Source organism: Ipomoea nil, unplaced genomic scaffold, assembly GCF_001879475.1.
Source record: "Ipomoea nil cultivar Tokyo-kokei standard unplaced genomic scaffold, Asagao_1.1 scaffold2761, whole genome shotgun sequence".
Taxonomy (NCBI): Eukaryota; Viridiplantae; Streptophyta; class Magnoliopsida; order Solanales; family Convolvulaceae; genus Ipomoea; species Ipomoea nil.
Window position 1 is genome coordinate 1267501 of NW_017619189.1, and position 15105 is coordinate 1282605.

The 15105-nt window shown below is 34.9% G+C and overlaps 1 protein-coding gene across 1 annotated transcript in view; it reads left to right on the forward strand.

Annotated features, from left to right (window-relative positions):
* LOC109156998 (probable serine/threonine-protein kinase DDB_G0277165) overlaps positions 1-3172 on the forward strand; it is a 3566-nt gene extending 394 nt beyond the window's left edge. The window contains exons 2-3 of the mRNA XM_019304884.1: positions 98-2584; positions 2669-3172. Of these exons, the coding sequence (XP_019160429.1) occupies positions 148-2584; positions 2669-3003 (2772 nt within the window). The 5' untranslated portion in view covers positions 98-147 and the 3' untranslated portion in view covers positions 3004-3172. The remainder of the gene's footprint in view (positions 1-97; positions 2585-2668) is intronic.
* Positions 3173-15105: the final 11933 nt, after the last annotated feature.

The following is a 15105-nucleotide window of genomic DNA, read 5'->3' on the forward strand; positions in this document are numbered from 1 at the left end:
TCATCCTTTTATCATCTTCATTCTTATTGTTATTGTTATTGTTATTCATTGCAATTTGCAGATTCCCATTTTTCCCTTTATGATTTCTTGATTTCAGGTTATATTGAATTGAAGCCTTTTTTATTTACAAGCCCAGAAAACAAAAAAATGGATCAATTCCGGCAGATTGGGGAGGTTGTGGGGAGCATGAAGGCCTTAATGGTGCTAAAACACGACGTTTTAATCAACCAGAGGCAATGCTGTCTCCTATTCGACGTTTGTGTGCAGGCGTTCGACAACATCTGTGACGAGATCAGACAGAATTTAAGGTTGGACGAGAGGAGCACGAAATGGAAGCCACTCGAGCGTCCCCTGAGGGAGCTGCATTGGATCATCAAGGAATCCGAATCGTATATAAAGAACTGTATAGACATCAGGAGCTGGATGGGGAAGGCGATCAGCCTGCACTCGAGCAGGGATTGCGTTGAGTTCCACATTCACAACGTGGTGTCGTGCTTCGTGGTGGTGATCGAGGCCATTGAGGCGGCTGCAGAGGTCTCGGGGCTCAACGACGAGGACATGCAGAAGAGGAGGGTTGCCCTCTTGAGAAAGTACGGGGCAGAGTGGAACGAGGCGAGGCTGTTCCAGTGGAAGTATGGGAGCCAGTATTTAGTCCCCCGGGAGATGTGTACCCGGTTGGAGAGCGTGTGGAACGAGGACCGGTGGATCCTCCTCGAGGCGTTGAGGCAGAAGAAACAGACGAAACTCGTGGAGGATTTGATCAAGAAGGTGGATAGACCGGACACGAATCATGCTCCCATTCCCCCTGCCAATCTTTTGCCTACTTCCCTGCTGTTAGAAGCCAATGATTATTGTGTGAAACGACGGATAGGGACCCCCGGGAGCCACCTCAAGGAGGTGCAGTGGCTCGGGGAGAGCTTCGCGTTGAGAACGTTTTATGGAGAAATCGGGGCGCTTAGGCCCGAGATCGCCACGGTTATGTCGCTCTCGCACCCGAATGTGCTGCAATACCATTGTGGATTCTATGATGAGGAGAGGAAAGAAGGGTTTCTTGTAATGGAGCTAATGAGCAAGAGTTTGGACATGCACATAAAGGAGAATTCGGGTCAGAGGAAACGAATGTCGTTCTCGATCCCGGTTGCAGTTGATGTTATGCTTCAGATTGCAAGAGGGATGGAGTATTTACACTCAAGAAACATTTTCCATGGAGAATTGAACCCATCAAATATTCTTCTAAGGCCAATGAGTTCCCCAGGGGAGACATATTTCCATTCAAAGGTTTCCGGTTTCGGTTTATCTATGATGAAAAGCCAATACACGTTTCGAAACTGCCCGAGAGCTAGTGGAGGAGTTGATCCGGTGATATGGTATGCCCCGGAGGTTCTGGCGGAGCAAGAGCAGCCCCGGGGGAGCAGCAAAAGCGGGGCGAAATTCTCAGAGAAAGCTGATGTCTACAGTTTCGGGATGTTGTGTTTCCAGATTCTGACCGGGAAAGCGCCTTTCGAAGAAGGGGAGAGGCCTCTTCAAGGGGACAAAATGGTGCACAGTTTGATGGCTGGGGAGAGGCCTCTTTTCCCATACCCTTTGCCTAAGTACCTTACAAACTTGATCAGAAAATGCTGGCACACTTCGCCAAATGCCCGCCCCGGTTTCTCCTCCGTCTGCAGGATCCTGCGTTACATCAAGAAGGTCCTCGTTATAAACCCCGAGCACGGGCACCCCGATTGCCCCCCGCCTCTCGTAGATTATTGTGACATTGAAGCCGGGTACATAAAGAAGTTCCCGGGAGATAACGTCCCCCCGGGAGTTTCAGAAATCCCTTTCCAGATGTTTGCTTATAAGCTTGTTGAGAAGGAGAAAACTTTAGGGAATGATGGGTTTGCAGTGAGGGCAAGAGACGACCATCTCGTTTCCATGGATGATCTCTGCCTCGTACCAAACAACGGAACCCGAGGAAGACTATCTACCTGCTCGGAAATCATTGACAGGAATGACCTGGGAACCTTTGCAGATCAAAGATCTGCAATCTCTGAGATTTTACAACCTAAGCTCTTATTGTCTGATAACATTCTGGACCTGTCTGACAATCTATTAAACACAGCTGATGAATCTCCAGCTTTCGTCGATACCCCCGAGTGGAAGCTTCTATCCGAATTGCCACCCGATCACCAAACCTCGCCTCACGTCGAGACCCCGGGAAACAAAAACCTTTCATCTACAAGCACCAGTAAGAAATTGAGCCTGGAGAGGGTGGCTTCAAAACCGAAAGTTCAACCGAGGATTGTGTCCTGTGATTCTGCAGAGAAGAAACAGAAACAGATAAGCTCTGAGGCCACGGGGAAGAAGGATTCATCAGAACCTGAATCGACACGAAAGAAACTCCTGAGAACCATGAAAACCAAATTCAGACTAACTAAGATCCCAGAAAAGAAAACTCTCAGTGCAGCAAACAGCCAATCCTCAAATTCTCCTGAGAGTCCTCATAAAGCAGCAATCACTTTAAAGCCAACCAAACCGAAACTATCATTCAAGAATGCTATCTTCCACCCTAACTTCAAAGGCGAACAATCAAGCAAAGAACACGGTTAGTTTAACTTTTCATCATATTTTCTTGATCTCTCTGCTAGCTTTAGAACTTTAGTTCATGTTCTGAGAATGTTGAATACAGGGAAGAACAAATATAAGTCGCCCGGGGCTTCGCCTGCAAGGCTGATGACAAGATCGAATTCGATGGGGCTCCATGCATCATCGTCGATTTCTTCACCAATGCATCCCATGAAACTATCCTCCCCAGCAAGAGTAACTCCTTCGACACGAGCCTTGAAGACTGCATCATCGCCGTTTTCTTCACCAATGCATCCCTTGAAACTATCCTCTCCAGCAAGAGTTACCCCTTCGACACGAGCCCTGAATGCATCTCCATCTCCGGGATTCAGAGGAACCAGAGATAAAGCCCGGGAACTGTATATGAGCCCGCGTAGACAGATGAAAGCTCCAGCCTAAGAGGCTAAGACACCACAAAGATATATATGCCTTCAATCTTCTTGGCCTTGCCATATTTTTGCAAGCACATTGGTATAGACCTTTGTGTTCTTTTCTTGGGATTCATCCACCTTCTACCACTTTTGTAAAAAGAGAAAAGGTTGGAAGATTATGTTGAAAGTTGAAGTTTTTCTTTTATGTTCATTAATCACTATATTGCAAAGGCAATCCCCTTAAAACATCCAAACAGATCCACTCTTTCTGCTCTAATCTGCACACTGGAAAATGGAAATCAACCAATTTCATGTGTGGTTCTGCTCTTAACATCCCAATGTTTACATAATTCTGGGATTTAGTAAGTGATAATGCAATCGTTATGCTATGGACCCGTGTTCAGCATACATTGTGGACACGGAACGGTGCCGTAAGTGGCACCATTATCTTCCACCAATTTTTTTTTTTTTTTTTAAATTTCAAACCGCTTCGTTATAGGAGCATATGTTCATAATTTTATCACTATATGTTATAATTGTAAGTTCATAATGTATTAATGTTAGAGCTCAGTGTTCATAATTCCATAATTGTACATTCATAATTTCATAATTGTACATTCATAATTCCGTAACTGTACATTCATAATTTAATAACTGTAAATTCATGATTTTCGACGCTCTATGTTCATAATTTTATCACTATATGTTCATAATTGTAAGTTCATAATGTCAGAGCTCTGTATTCATAATTCCATAACTGTATGTTCATAATTCCATAACTGTACATTCATAATTCAATAACTATACATTCATAATTTTTGAAGCTCTATGTTCACAATTTTAGAGCTCTATGTTCATAATTTTATCACTATATGTTCATAATTGTAAGTTCATAATGTCAGAGCTCTGTGTTCATAATTCCATAACTGTATATTCATAATTCCATAACTGTACATTCATAATTCTACAAACGAATAACGTCATTAACACCTTAACGGCGAGACAAAATCAAACTTTTTTTTTTAATTGGAATGCCGTCGTTTTGAACTCGTGTCCACAATGCATAGTGGACAGTAGTGGACACGAGTCTACAACATAATTTGCCGTGATGATGTGATTTATTTTTATTTGGGTTAAAAACAAAACTGAAAAATGGGCATGTTCTGTGGTTTTCTTGAATTGAAAAGCAATTGCTAATGAATACATTTTATGATTTTGTAATGACAAAATGAAAACTAAGAAAATACAGGCAGTGAAAATTTGTAAATAGAAATGTTAATTCAAGAAATGTTGTTGGCATTGGATAGGCTTCGAGGGATATCAATTTTAGACTGAAACCGATGAGTTGACCGATAAATCTCAAAAATTTTAAAGTTAGGGCTAAAAAATTTTAACTCGATAAAAAAATCAGTCCAAAACTAATAAATCCAATGACTGGAATGGACTAGCTCAAAATTTTGTGAGCTATATCAAGCCATTTAAAGCTATTTTTTGTTTTACAAGTGATCTAGAACAAAATATACAGAGAAATTATATATAAGTTCATCTTCAATCATTTTTATTAAATTTGTAAATAACATTTTAATAAATTTATTACAAAATAAATATTTTAATTTGTATGAAAATAAATAATGAATTTTTTTTTTAAAAAAAATATTACAATTATTATATTATAGTGTAAATATATTAATTATTTTTAGTTAGAATTTAAAAATGGAGGTTTGTATTGATTGAATGATGTATAAGTTTATATTATTAGTATAAATGCACTAGTATATTAAAATTTGCAAATTATGTCGTGCAACCGTGTGCACCATACGGTTGCAAAACGGCATCATTTTGTTAAAAATGACGCTGATCGACTTTAAAAATAAATTCATTGTCGATTGTCGTTAATGGCGTTATGCTGTGCAAATTTGAACTATATATCCAGAATTAATGAATTATATATCCAGAATTAGTGAACTATATATCCAGAATTAGTGAACTATATATACACACCGGTTACTAGTACTCCGTGTTGGCTTATGGCAGTTCGCTGCGTCTGTGTATTCAGAATGAATAAACTATATATTCAAAATTAATGAACTATAAATTCAGAATTAGTGAACTATATATCCAGAATTAATGAACTATATATCAATACTTAATGAACTATATATCCAGAATTAGTTAACTATATATCCAGAATTAGTGAACTATATATCCACAGGGACGGAGCCAAAGGGGGACAGGGGACTGCTGCCCCCCCTCACCCCATATATAATTTTTGTATGTATATATAGTATATGTGTTAGTATTAGTAAAGTAAAACTATTATAAATATCAATAAGAGGTGATTTAGATGAGTTGGTTAAGTATATATTGAGTTATGATAAAGGGGTAAGAGTTCAACTTTTGGAAGTAACATATTTTTATAGTTGGCTTCAATAGTTTTATACACACACACATATATATATATATATATAATATATATATATAACATTCTTTTATATTAATAATGAGATGTGTTTTTTTTTTAATTACCTCTTTTGTTTTAATGTTTTACCTTTACTGAAAAAAATTTCTGAATGCGTACCTACTTCTTCGCCCCCCCTCAACCGAATTTCTGGCTCCGTCCCTGTATATCCACATCCAGAATTAATGAACTACATATTCATAATTAATTAACTATATATCCAAAATTAGTGAACTATATATCTAGAATTAGTGAACTATATATCTAAAAACACCGGTTACTGATACTGTGTATTCAGAATGAATGAACTATATATTCATATTGGTGGAGTTAAAAAAAAAACTGATTGGTGGAGTTAAACGGTGCCACTAACAGCACCGTTACTCCACCAAAGTGAAACGGCGTCGTTCGCAATCGTGTGCACCATGCATGGTGCACACGGTTGCACAACACAATGATTGATTAAAATTGAAAATTTAGAATGTTAATTTTAAAATGTCAAAAGTTTTAGTTGAGCCCGCCCAATAAACTCGACAACCTGTGCTTTTAGGGTTAAGGCTAAAAATTTTTAACCCAATCAAAAAAAAAAAAAATTTAGTTCAAACGACAAATTATGCTATGTGCACGTGCGCACCTTGCTAAAACGGCGTCGTTTTCCCTGAAAACGACGTTGTCCTAACTAAAAAAAAAAATTGTTCGAAAGGCCGTTAACGGCGTTAACAGCGTATTCGTTATGAAATTATGAATGTACAGTTATGACATTATGAATGTACAGTTATAGAATTATGAATGTACAGTTATGGAATTATGAACATACAATTATGAACATAGAGCTTCGAAAATTATGAATGTACAGTATGGAATTATGAATATACAGTATGGAATTATGAATGTACAGTTATAGAATTATGAATGTACAGTTATGGAATTATGAATGTACAGTTATGGAATTATGAATGTACAGTTATGAAATTATGAATGTACAGTTATGAAATTATGAACACAGAACCCTGACATTATGAACATAGAGCTTCGAAAATTATGAATTTACAGTTATTGAATTATGAATGTACAGTTACGGAATTATGAATGTACAGTTATGAAATTATGAACACAGAGCTGTGAATATATACTCCTATAAAGAAGCCGTCTAAATTTTTTTTTAAAAAAAAAGAAAAAAGAAAAAAAGGGAAGATAACGGTGCCACTGACAGTACCGTTACTGTGCCCATGATGCACGCTGGGCACGAGTCCACAGCATAACGGGATTGTAGTTCAAACTAATAAGTCTTGAAAACCTGGTAGTACCGAAATTGAATGGGCTGGCACAATTGATATATCCCTAAGCTTCAATCATCTTCTTCTGTTACTGAACAAGCAAAACAAAGACCAAGTCTAAGAGGTGACAACCAAATTTTACTTAATCTCCAGTAACAACCCATATGGTGACAAGGTTTTGATAAGGACCACTGACATTATGTTTAAGAGGTCTTTTTTTTTTTTTTTTTTTTTTTTTTTTTTTTTTTTTTTTTTTTGAGAGTAATACATTTTATATTTATTGTCTGAGGATTCTAATTCAAATAAGATATGGAACTAATCAAAGTCTCCCAAGTTTGGTAACAATCCACAATAGTTAGTTCTTGGTCCCTAGGAGCAACGTCTAACAGTTGCAGATTTAATCGAAATTTTTTTATTCTAATAAAAAAAAAAAAGAGAAAGTGTTAAAAATACAATAAATAAAAAGTTAAGAGGGTGACTGTCTTCTGGCAGCCACTCTAATGTGATTACACACGTCCATTGGGCATACATGCTGGTGCGCATGAGTGCATGACGCATATTAGATTATTCTCTCTTTTTTTTTTTTTTTTTTCGTCTTTTTAACATGTGAGGCTCACAAAAAGCTCTAATTTTTGTAACATCCCCTCTCTCGTGTCTCCTGCACTCTTTTTCTTCCACAAGCTAAAAAAAAAAAAAATCAAAAGAAAAAAAAAACTTCATATGTGCCATTGTTGGGATGTGCTCTATGCTCTAAATTACTTGAGTTGACTAAACTTTATAGGCTATTTTTTTTTTCCTTTGTGCCCTCACAAAGAGATTCAAACCTGAGACTTCGTTCTCATTTGAGGATCCACAGCTATGCCGCTCGATCATAAATTCTTTGATCGTCTTTTTTTTTTTTTTTTTTTTGAGAATAGGCCTTTGGCTTCTTAATAACTCTTGAAGTCTTGAACCCTTTACCTAGCTAATTACCTAATCTATTAAATAATTATTGTGCAATGTACACTTACTATATATTATATAAACGAAAGTAAAAAAAAAAAAAAAAAAAATAGCAACTGGTATTTAACTACCTAAACTGAGCTTATCACACACCTACTGCACGCTAAGAGTGACGACAAGCCTGAGTAGTTATTTAAAAAAAAAAAAAGTGGTCAACCTTAAATGAGAGCAATTGTAATGGATACATGGACATAATAGTGAGGAGATGTTGATGTATGAAAGGTGGTGGGAGAAATTGGTGCCTGCCATTAATATTGCAGGGTATGCCCTACAATACATGAATAGGTCACCCTTAAGATCCCTACTTCCCAGTATATGGCAATCACAAAACGCCATCACAAAATTATTACTTGCCCTCAATTCAAAATGCTAACCCTCAAATAGATCTGAACAACGTACTATTACTTTTGCAAATATCATTTATGAAAATTTTATGAAAGAAATACTCGGTTTCAAAAATGAATATTTATTATGGAGTATAACAGTACTGATTGTTAATCTCCCCACCCCCAAAAAAAGGTCAAATAAACTTTAATATTATTTAGCAAAGTTTTTTTTTTTTTTTTTTTTTTTTTTTTTTTTTTTTTAGATTTACCCAGGGTTTTCACCGTCAAACACAATGACTAATCCCCACCTGAAAGGATCAAACTCTTGAACTTTGGTTAATAAGAATGGATGAGTCCCTTCTCCTCAACCACACCCTCCAAGTTTATTTAACAAAGTTTAATTGCATACTTAAACTCTTAAAACATTAAAGCAAGTACAATTATCATATTTAATATATTTGTATCGTGTACCCTACCATGATGGCACGCATCCCCTTAGAATTGATGAGGTGCTTATTAATAATAATAATAATAATAATAATAATAATAATTATTATTATTATTATTATTATTTTCCTAATTAACACTTTTGCTAATGTTTATTTTCTTTTAATTATATAGACCAAAAAAATGAAGATTTTCATCCTCATCAATGACTAGATGTAACCAATATAGATAAGGAAGTCATTTGTCCTCATTCCATATTTGAACAAGCTAGAGTAGTGAAGGTCTAATCATATGTAGCAAACTTTAGCTAATAATAAGGATGAGAATCGTCCTAGACTTAAATTTAGACAAGAATATAAGTCTTTGCATCCATAGCCAGATTGTATGAGAACATTTTATTCTAACCCATTTTCATCTTCCATGATATATAATCAAGTCATTGATTTTTGTTCAAGATGAAGGGATCATTGAAAAAATGAAGGGTCTTAAAAAATTGTTACTTCTTCTTGTTATGTCACATTAGATAGAAATTTTCATGTAAGACGCAATATCAACAAGCATTATTGGTAATTAAATCTTAACCAATATATAAAAGGTGCTAATTCATTTTTGTTTTCAAACTTAAACAACTATTTGAAACTTTTTAATTATATTATGCAATTAATTTTTTTTTTTTAAAATAATTTAGAGAGTTATTTAACTCCTTTTCTCTTAAAATAATGGTGTATTCTTTTAAAGATAATATCTATTTCATTCGTAATGACTAAAGGTAGCATTTTTATGAAAGTTGATTAAAGTAGTTTTTTTTTTTTTTTTAAATGGAATATATTTAAGTGAATTATAAATTGATTACTATTGCAGTGTTTGCAAAAGCAACGGTTTGAAACAAATCGCTTTAAATCGCTACTTTACCAAACATGTTTTTTGACGTTTTGACATGGTCATCAAAACGTCAAAAATAACGGATTCGCCATTTACCAAACATGGCCATAAATGTCATGAACAAGTTGATTAATTACTAAACTGTATATTGTTTTTAAAGTGTATATTTGACTTGGTAAAATAATCTGGTGATCGGTGAATGAAATCATATCCAATATGTTATTATCCATTTCTAATATATCTGACATCCTAAAGAGTAAAGATAGAGGAGTCATTAAAAAATTGAAGAGTCCTAAACAATTGTTACTTCATGTTAATGTCACATTAGAGTAATTTTCATTTAAGGAACAATAACACCAACAAGCATGAAAGAAAACTAATTAAATCCTAACTTATATATATATATATATATATAAAAAAAAAAACGCTAATTGATTTTTTCAAAGTTTGGGCAACTATTGAAATTTTAAAATTATTTTTGAGGTTTATTTAACTCCTTTCTCTTAAAACAATGGTGTATTCTTTTAATGATAATATTTATTTTTGTTATGAACATCTATGAAATTTTTAATGAAAGTTGATTAAATTAAAGTAGTTCTTAAAACAATGGTGTATTCTTTTAATGATAATATTTATTTTTGTTATGAACATCTATGAAATTTTTAATGAAAGTTGATTAAATTAAAGTAGTTTTTTTTTTTTTTTATTGTATATATTTGAGTGGATTAGAGATTGATTACTATGTCTTGGACAATTTGATTACTATAGTGCAGTGTATATTATATTTTAAGTGCATGTTTGACTTGGTAAAATAATCAGGTGAATGAAATCATATCCAAGATGTTATTATCCATTTATAATATATCTGCCATCCCAAAGACATAATCGGCACCTCCATCAACATATATAATATTAAGGATGTCACAACCTTAATTCTCTCTATTGATCACTTTACCAACTTTACAAAATCATTTTAAATAATTTTATAATATGGTATCGTACCATCAAAGTTTTTAAAGAAAAATGACACTTTTAGTTCTCTTTTGAATGTTACTGACTCTATTACATTGTAGTATCTGTTCTAATATACTTCTCAATCTAATGAAGCACAAAGAGTTGTAGTATCTGTTCTAACATACTCTCTCAACCCAATGAAGCACAAAGAGTCAACAACACCTCCATTGACGTTGTAGTATCTGTTCTAATGAAGCACAAAGAGTTGTAGTATCTGTTCTAACATACTCTCTCAACCCAATGAAGCACAAAGAGTCAACAACACCTCCATTGACGTTGTAGTATCTGTTCTAATATACTTCTCAACCTAATGAAGCACAAAGAGTTGTAGTATCTGTTCTAACATACTCTCTCAACCCAATGAAGCACAAAGAGTCAACAACACCTCCATTGAGGCTCGATCTCCTGACATCCCACGTGAGAGAGGTCACTACATGCCATATGAGTATAAGGTGCTTGGCACACTTTTAGTTCCCTAATTATAGAGAAATAGTTAACTAATTAGTCTAGCAATTATAAGAACCCCATATTTAGTTATTCAATTATCATTTTAGTGGCTAATATAGTCATCAACTTTCAGTGTCAAAATTTGCTCCTCAATTAGAGGGAAAAAATGAGAAAGGTGAGAAAATACAAAAGTAATCCCTATGGAGTTAGAACTTTGAGGAGTAAATGTTGATATTTAATCGGTTATGTCACCGATAAATTATATCCTCCATCAGGATAATAATTTATTAATTAAGGGGCTAAATACTGAGGCTCCAATAATTAGAGGATTAAGCCAACTATTTTCTATAATTAAGGACTAAAAATATCATTTTCTTATATTTTAAATCTCATTTTGTTAGAAAAATATGAGAAGATAAAAAAATTTAAAAATTGACATAATTTAATTTTGAGCAAATTTCACTTTTGGTCATCAACATAACTATTATGATTCAGAGAGTTACAAGACTAGTCCACGATTCGAATTCCCTTCTTAGGTGTGCCAACCTTTTTGAGAAAGGGAAAGTGAATTGGGTGAGACGGTCTCCTCTGGATAAGGGTTTGATTAAGGTTAATTCTAATGGGGCTAAGAAGAGTTTGTCTGGTTGGGCTTGTGCGGGCTGGTGGATTGGTCCGGGATCATCATATCACGGTACTTGGCTCGTGGGGTTTACAGTTAACATTAGTATCTCTAGCAGCTTCTAGCTGAATTGTGGGGGTTATGAGAGAGTCTCTGACTTGCTAAAGCGAGAAGTTGGGACAAGGTGATCGTGGAGATGGATTCCGAGGCGGTGGTCAAGATTGTTACTGGGGACAATCTGAACAACCATTGTCTCGATGTCATGGTAACCGAATCTAAGATTCCTATTGTGAGCTTGAGAATGGTCAATGTGGTCCATATTTGGAGGGAAGGCAACAAGCGTATAGACAAACTAGCCAATTTAGGTCAAAATATGAGGGACTTCGCTCCTGGATGATCCACCTGATTGAGCTAGTGGTCTCCTTCAAGCTAATGCCAGCGGAGCCATGACTCGTAGAATCTCTTAGCGGGGGGCTGGAGGCCCTCTAATTGCACCAATTTTTTTTTTTTTTTACATGATAACCATTTTTTACTAAACGGTTGAATGATGAAAATTTAAATAAATGACTAACAAATAAAAGTTAAGATATAATTAGACAAAATTAAAAGAATATGATTAAATGTGATAATGTAACAATATTGAGACTAAAATGGGAGTTTGCTCTTTAATTTTCGGTCTTCACCACCACTTATTGGTCAAAGTCTCCCAATGACTCCTTATGTTCCGAGTGGGGTTCGAACCCTCACTACCATTAAATGGTCAAAGTCTATTAAGACTCATTAGGTTTCCAGTGGGCTTCAAACTTCCACCCTACTGTTGAAAACAAGACTAAGGGTGTGTTTGGTGGGGTTAGACACAAGGGATGTGAATAAAAGTCATATACATTGTTTGGCTGACAACTTTTTAAAACACAAGTATAGAATTTGATTACCCATATAATTAAAAAATTTATTGTTGAATTTAAATGAGGTATCATTCCATTAATTCAATCTTATGCCTCCATTTCATCGTCTCCTCATTTTTTCGCCTCCTCACTACATAAGATCATTGTGCTTTGGATGTCATCATATTGGGATCAATTACCTTGATTTTTTGTTTTTGTATTTTTAAAACCTTTATTCCAATTATATATAAACAAACAACAATATTGGTAATCATTTAAATTCTAGCATACTACCAAATATGTAAAATACATTCACCAAAACTCATTCCAATTACCAAGTATTTAATTTCCATTCTTATTCCAGCTCCCAAATTCGAGCCAAACACACCCTAACGGGGCGTTTGGTTGGAGGAAATTACAAATCCATTCCCACTTAATTCCAACATAATTCCAAAGGCAAGCAAATTCTTTCATTTGGTTGGAGGGAATTGCAATTCTGCGGAATTGAAATTTCCTCATTTTCATGGAATTAGAATCTCATGCCCCCCCCCCCCCCCCCCCCCTTGGTATTTCTATTGGGTGTCGGACGAGTTCAACCCATGTTCGATTCGAGATGTGACGATGTGACTTACCATGGAGGGATATGATTAAATGGTTAATGCCCACCTACTTATCACCAATTGGTTTTAAGTAGGATATGACAACCAGATAGCCAAAACACTCTGTTGTTAAGTGTGCTTGACTTACAACAGTCACAAGATGGGTGACCCCTTGGGTAGTAAGCATAATGCAGCGATGAGATTCATCAATTGGTATCAGAGCCGATGTCACGGGTTAGAATCGATGGCGAGGCGAAAGCCGAATCCAATCCCATATGGGATGGCAGCGCAGGTCGGGCCAAGTCTAGTCCTAGGAGGGGATGATGACGCGTAGGCTAAGGACCGAGTCAGGCATGTTGCGCAACTGAGCTTGGTGTTCAAAGGTTGCGCTAGGTGTTGGGAGGGGGATTGTTGAGCTTCGGCCGGGTTGGCCGAGTTCAGCAGCTGCTCGATTCGATATGTGGCATTGCGACTTACCATGTAGGGATATGGTTAAATGGTTAATGTTCACCTACTTATCATCAATTGGTTTTGAGGCAAAATCAGCTCACTCTACCCAGAGTAAGCCTCCCTAGGAAAGCCCTAGCTAAACTATGTATACCCCTCACTTTTTTAAGCTAAAATTTATGTTTGACCACTCTCTTTCGATTATAGTGTGTCTTCTTATTTTACTCTCAACTCAGAACGTTAATCAGTAGATCAACTTCAATGAAATATGTTTTCTCAAAATTCCCTTATCTATTTTATTACTTTTGTTATGCGATTCTAGAGTTTATTGACAGGGTGTTACATCAATTTTCAAAGACAAAATTTGAATTTAATTTGGTCATTTAGGATTAATAATAATAATAATAATAATAATAATAATAATAATAATAATAATAATAATAATAAGAAGAAGAAGAAGAAGAAGAAGAAGAAGAAGAAGTATGAATATGTTGGACTTTATACTACTTATTCCCTTTCAATTCTTAATGTATATCAAACATTGAAATTGAAATTCTCAGTAATTCTATTCTTGCAAACCAAACTCTGAAATTTAAATTACTACTTTATTCTTCCATGGAATTACAATTCTTTTCCCACTTAATTCAATCTCTCCAACCAAACATTTGATAAATGTTGATTGATCAACCACTTGAACTAGTCTGCGAGACATAATTTTAATAATTTGATGCTTCAAATGCGTAACAATGGATGTGTCAAAAAAAAAGTGAAAGTGGGCATCAATGATTCATCCATTTTCTTGGATGGGTTCAATGGTAACTTTACCCTTATACACACCATGACACCACTGATAACTCTTCCGTTTACTTTTTCTTCCCTGAAAGGGATGCATCAATTTTACTTTATAAATATAATAAATAAAAAAATAATTTTTTTTTTTAAAAAAAGAGAAAGAAATTACAGTGAGGAGCACTGAGCCGTTTAACGACAGCACACCCTTTTCAAACTTCTTTTGACTATAACAAGCACCCAATATACCCCATTCTTCTCTTTTATTTGCTTTATCCAGCTTTTTATTTTTTTTCTAGCAAAAAAAGAAAAAAAAAAGAGATTATTATATTAGAGAATAAACTTTCAAAAAAAAAAAAAAGAGAATAAAGGGGGAAAAAGGACCGAGAATAAAACATGCATAAATTAGTAATTGGGAAATCACCATGAGTAACGGCAAAACTAAACTTGATAATTTTTACATGTTTTATTAATTAATATGATATGAAATTAATACGTCAGTATTTATATTTAATATGTTTCCAAATCATTAACATGTTGATTTGTTAACCTTTGTATTTTAACGTGTCAACATGTTTAACTCGTTAGCATCTTATTTAAACAATTGAATTACTCGTGCATTTGTTAACATGTTTGTATCCATATTGAGAATGCTGATTTATTATGTTTTATTGGGTTTAAATTTAACATGTCTCGTACAATTACTGTATCAATCCGTTAATGTTGATTATAAATTTTACCCAAAACATTACATCTATAGGTGTTACTAAAAATTCATAACCTTCAACTATTTCTCTAAAATGCACATCTCCATTGATTGCCATATTTTCTCAACGTATTGAAGGTACAAAGAGTTAATGCACCTACTGAAGTTCGAACATGTAACCTCCTATTTGGGAAAGTCACATATATGCCCTCTGACTACAAAATTTTTGACAG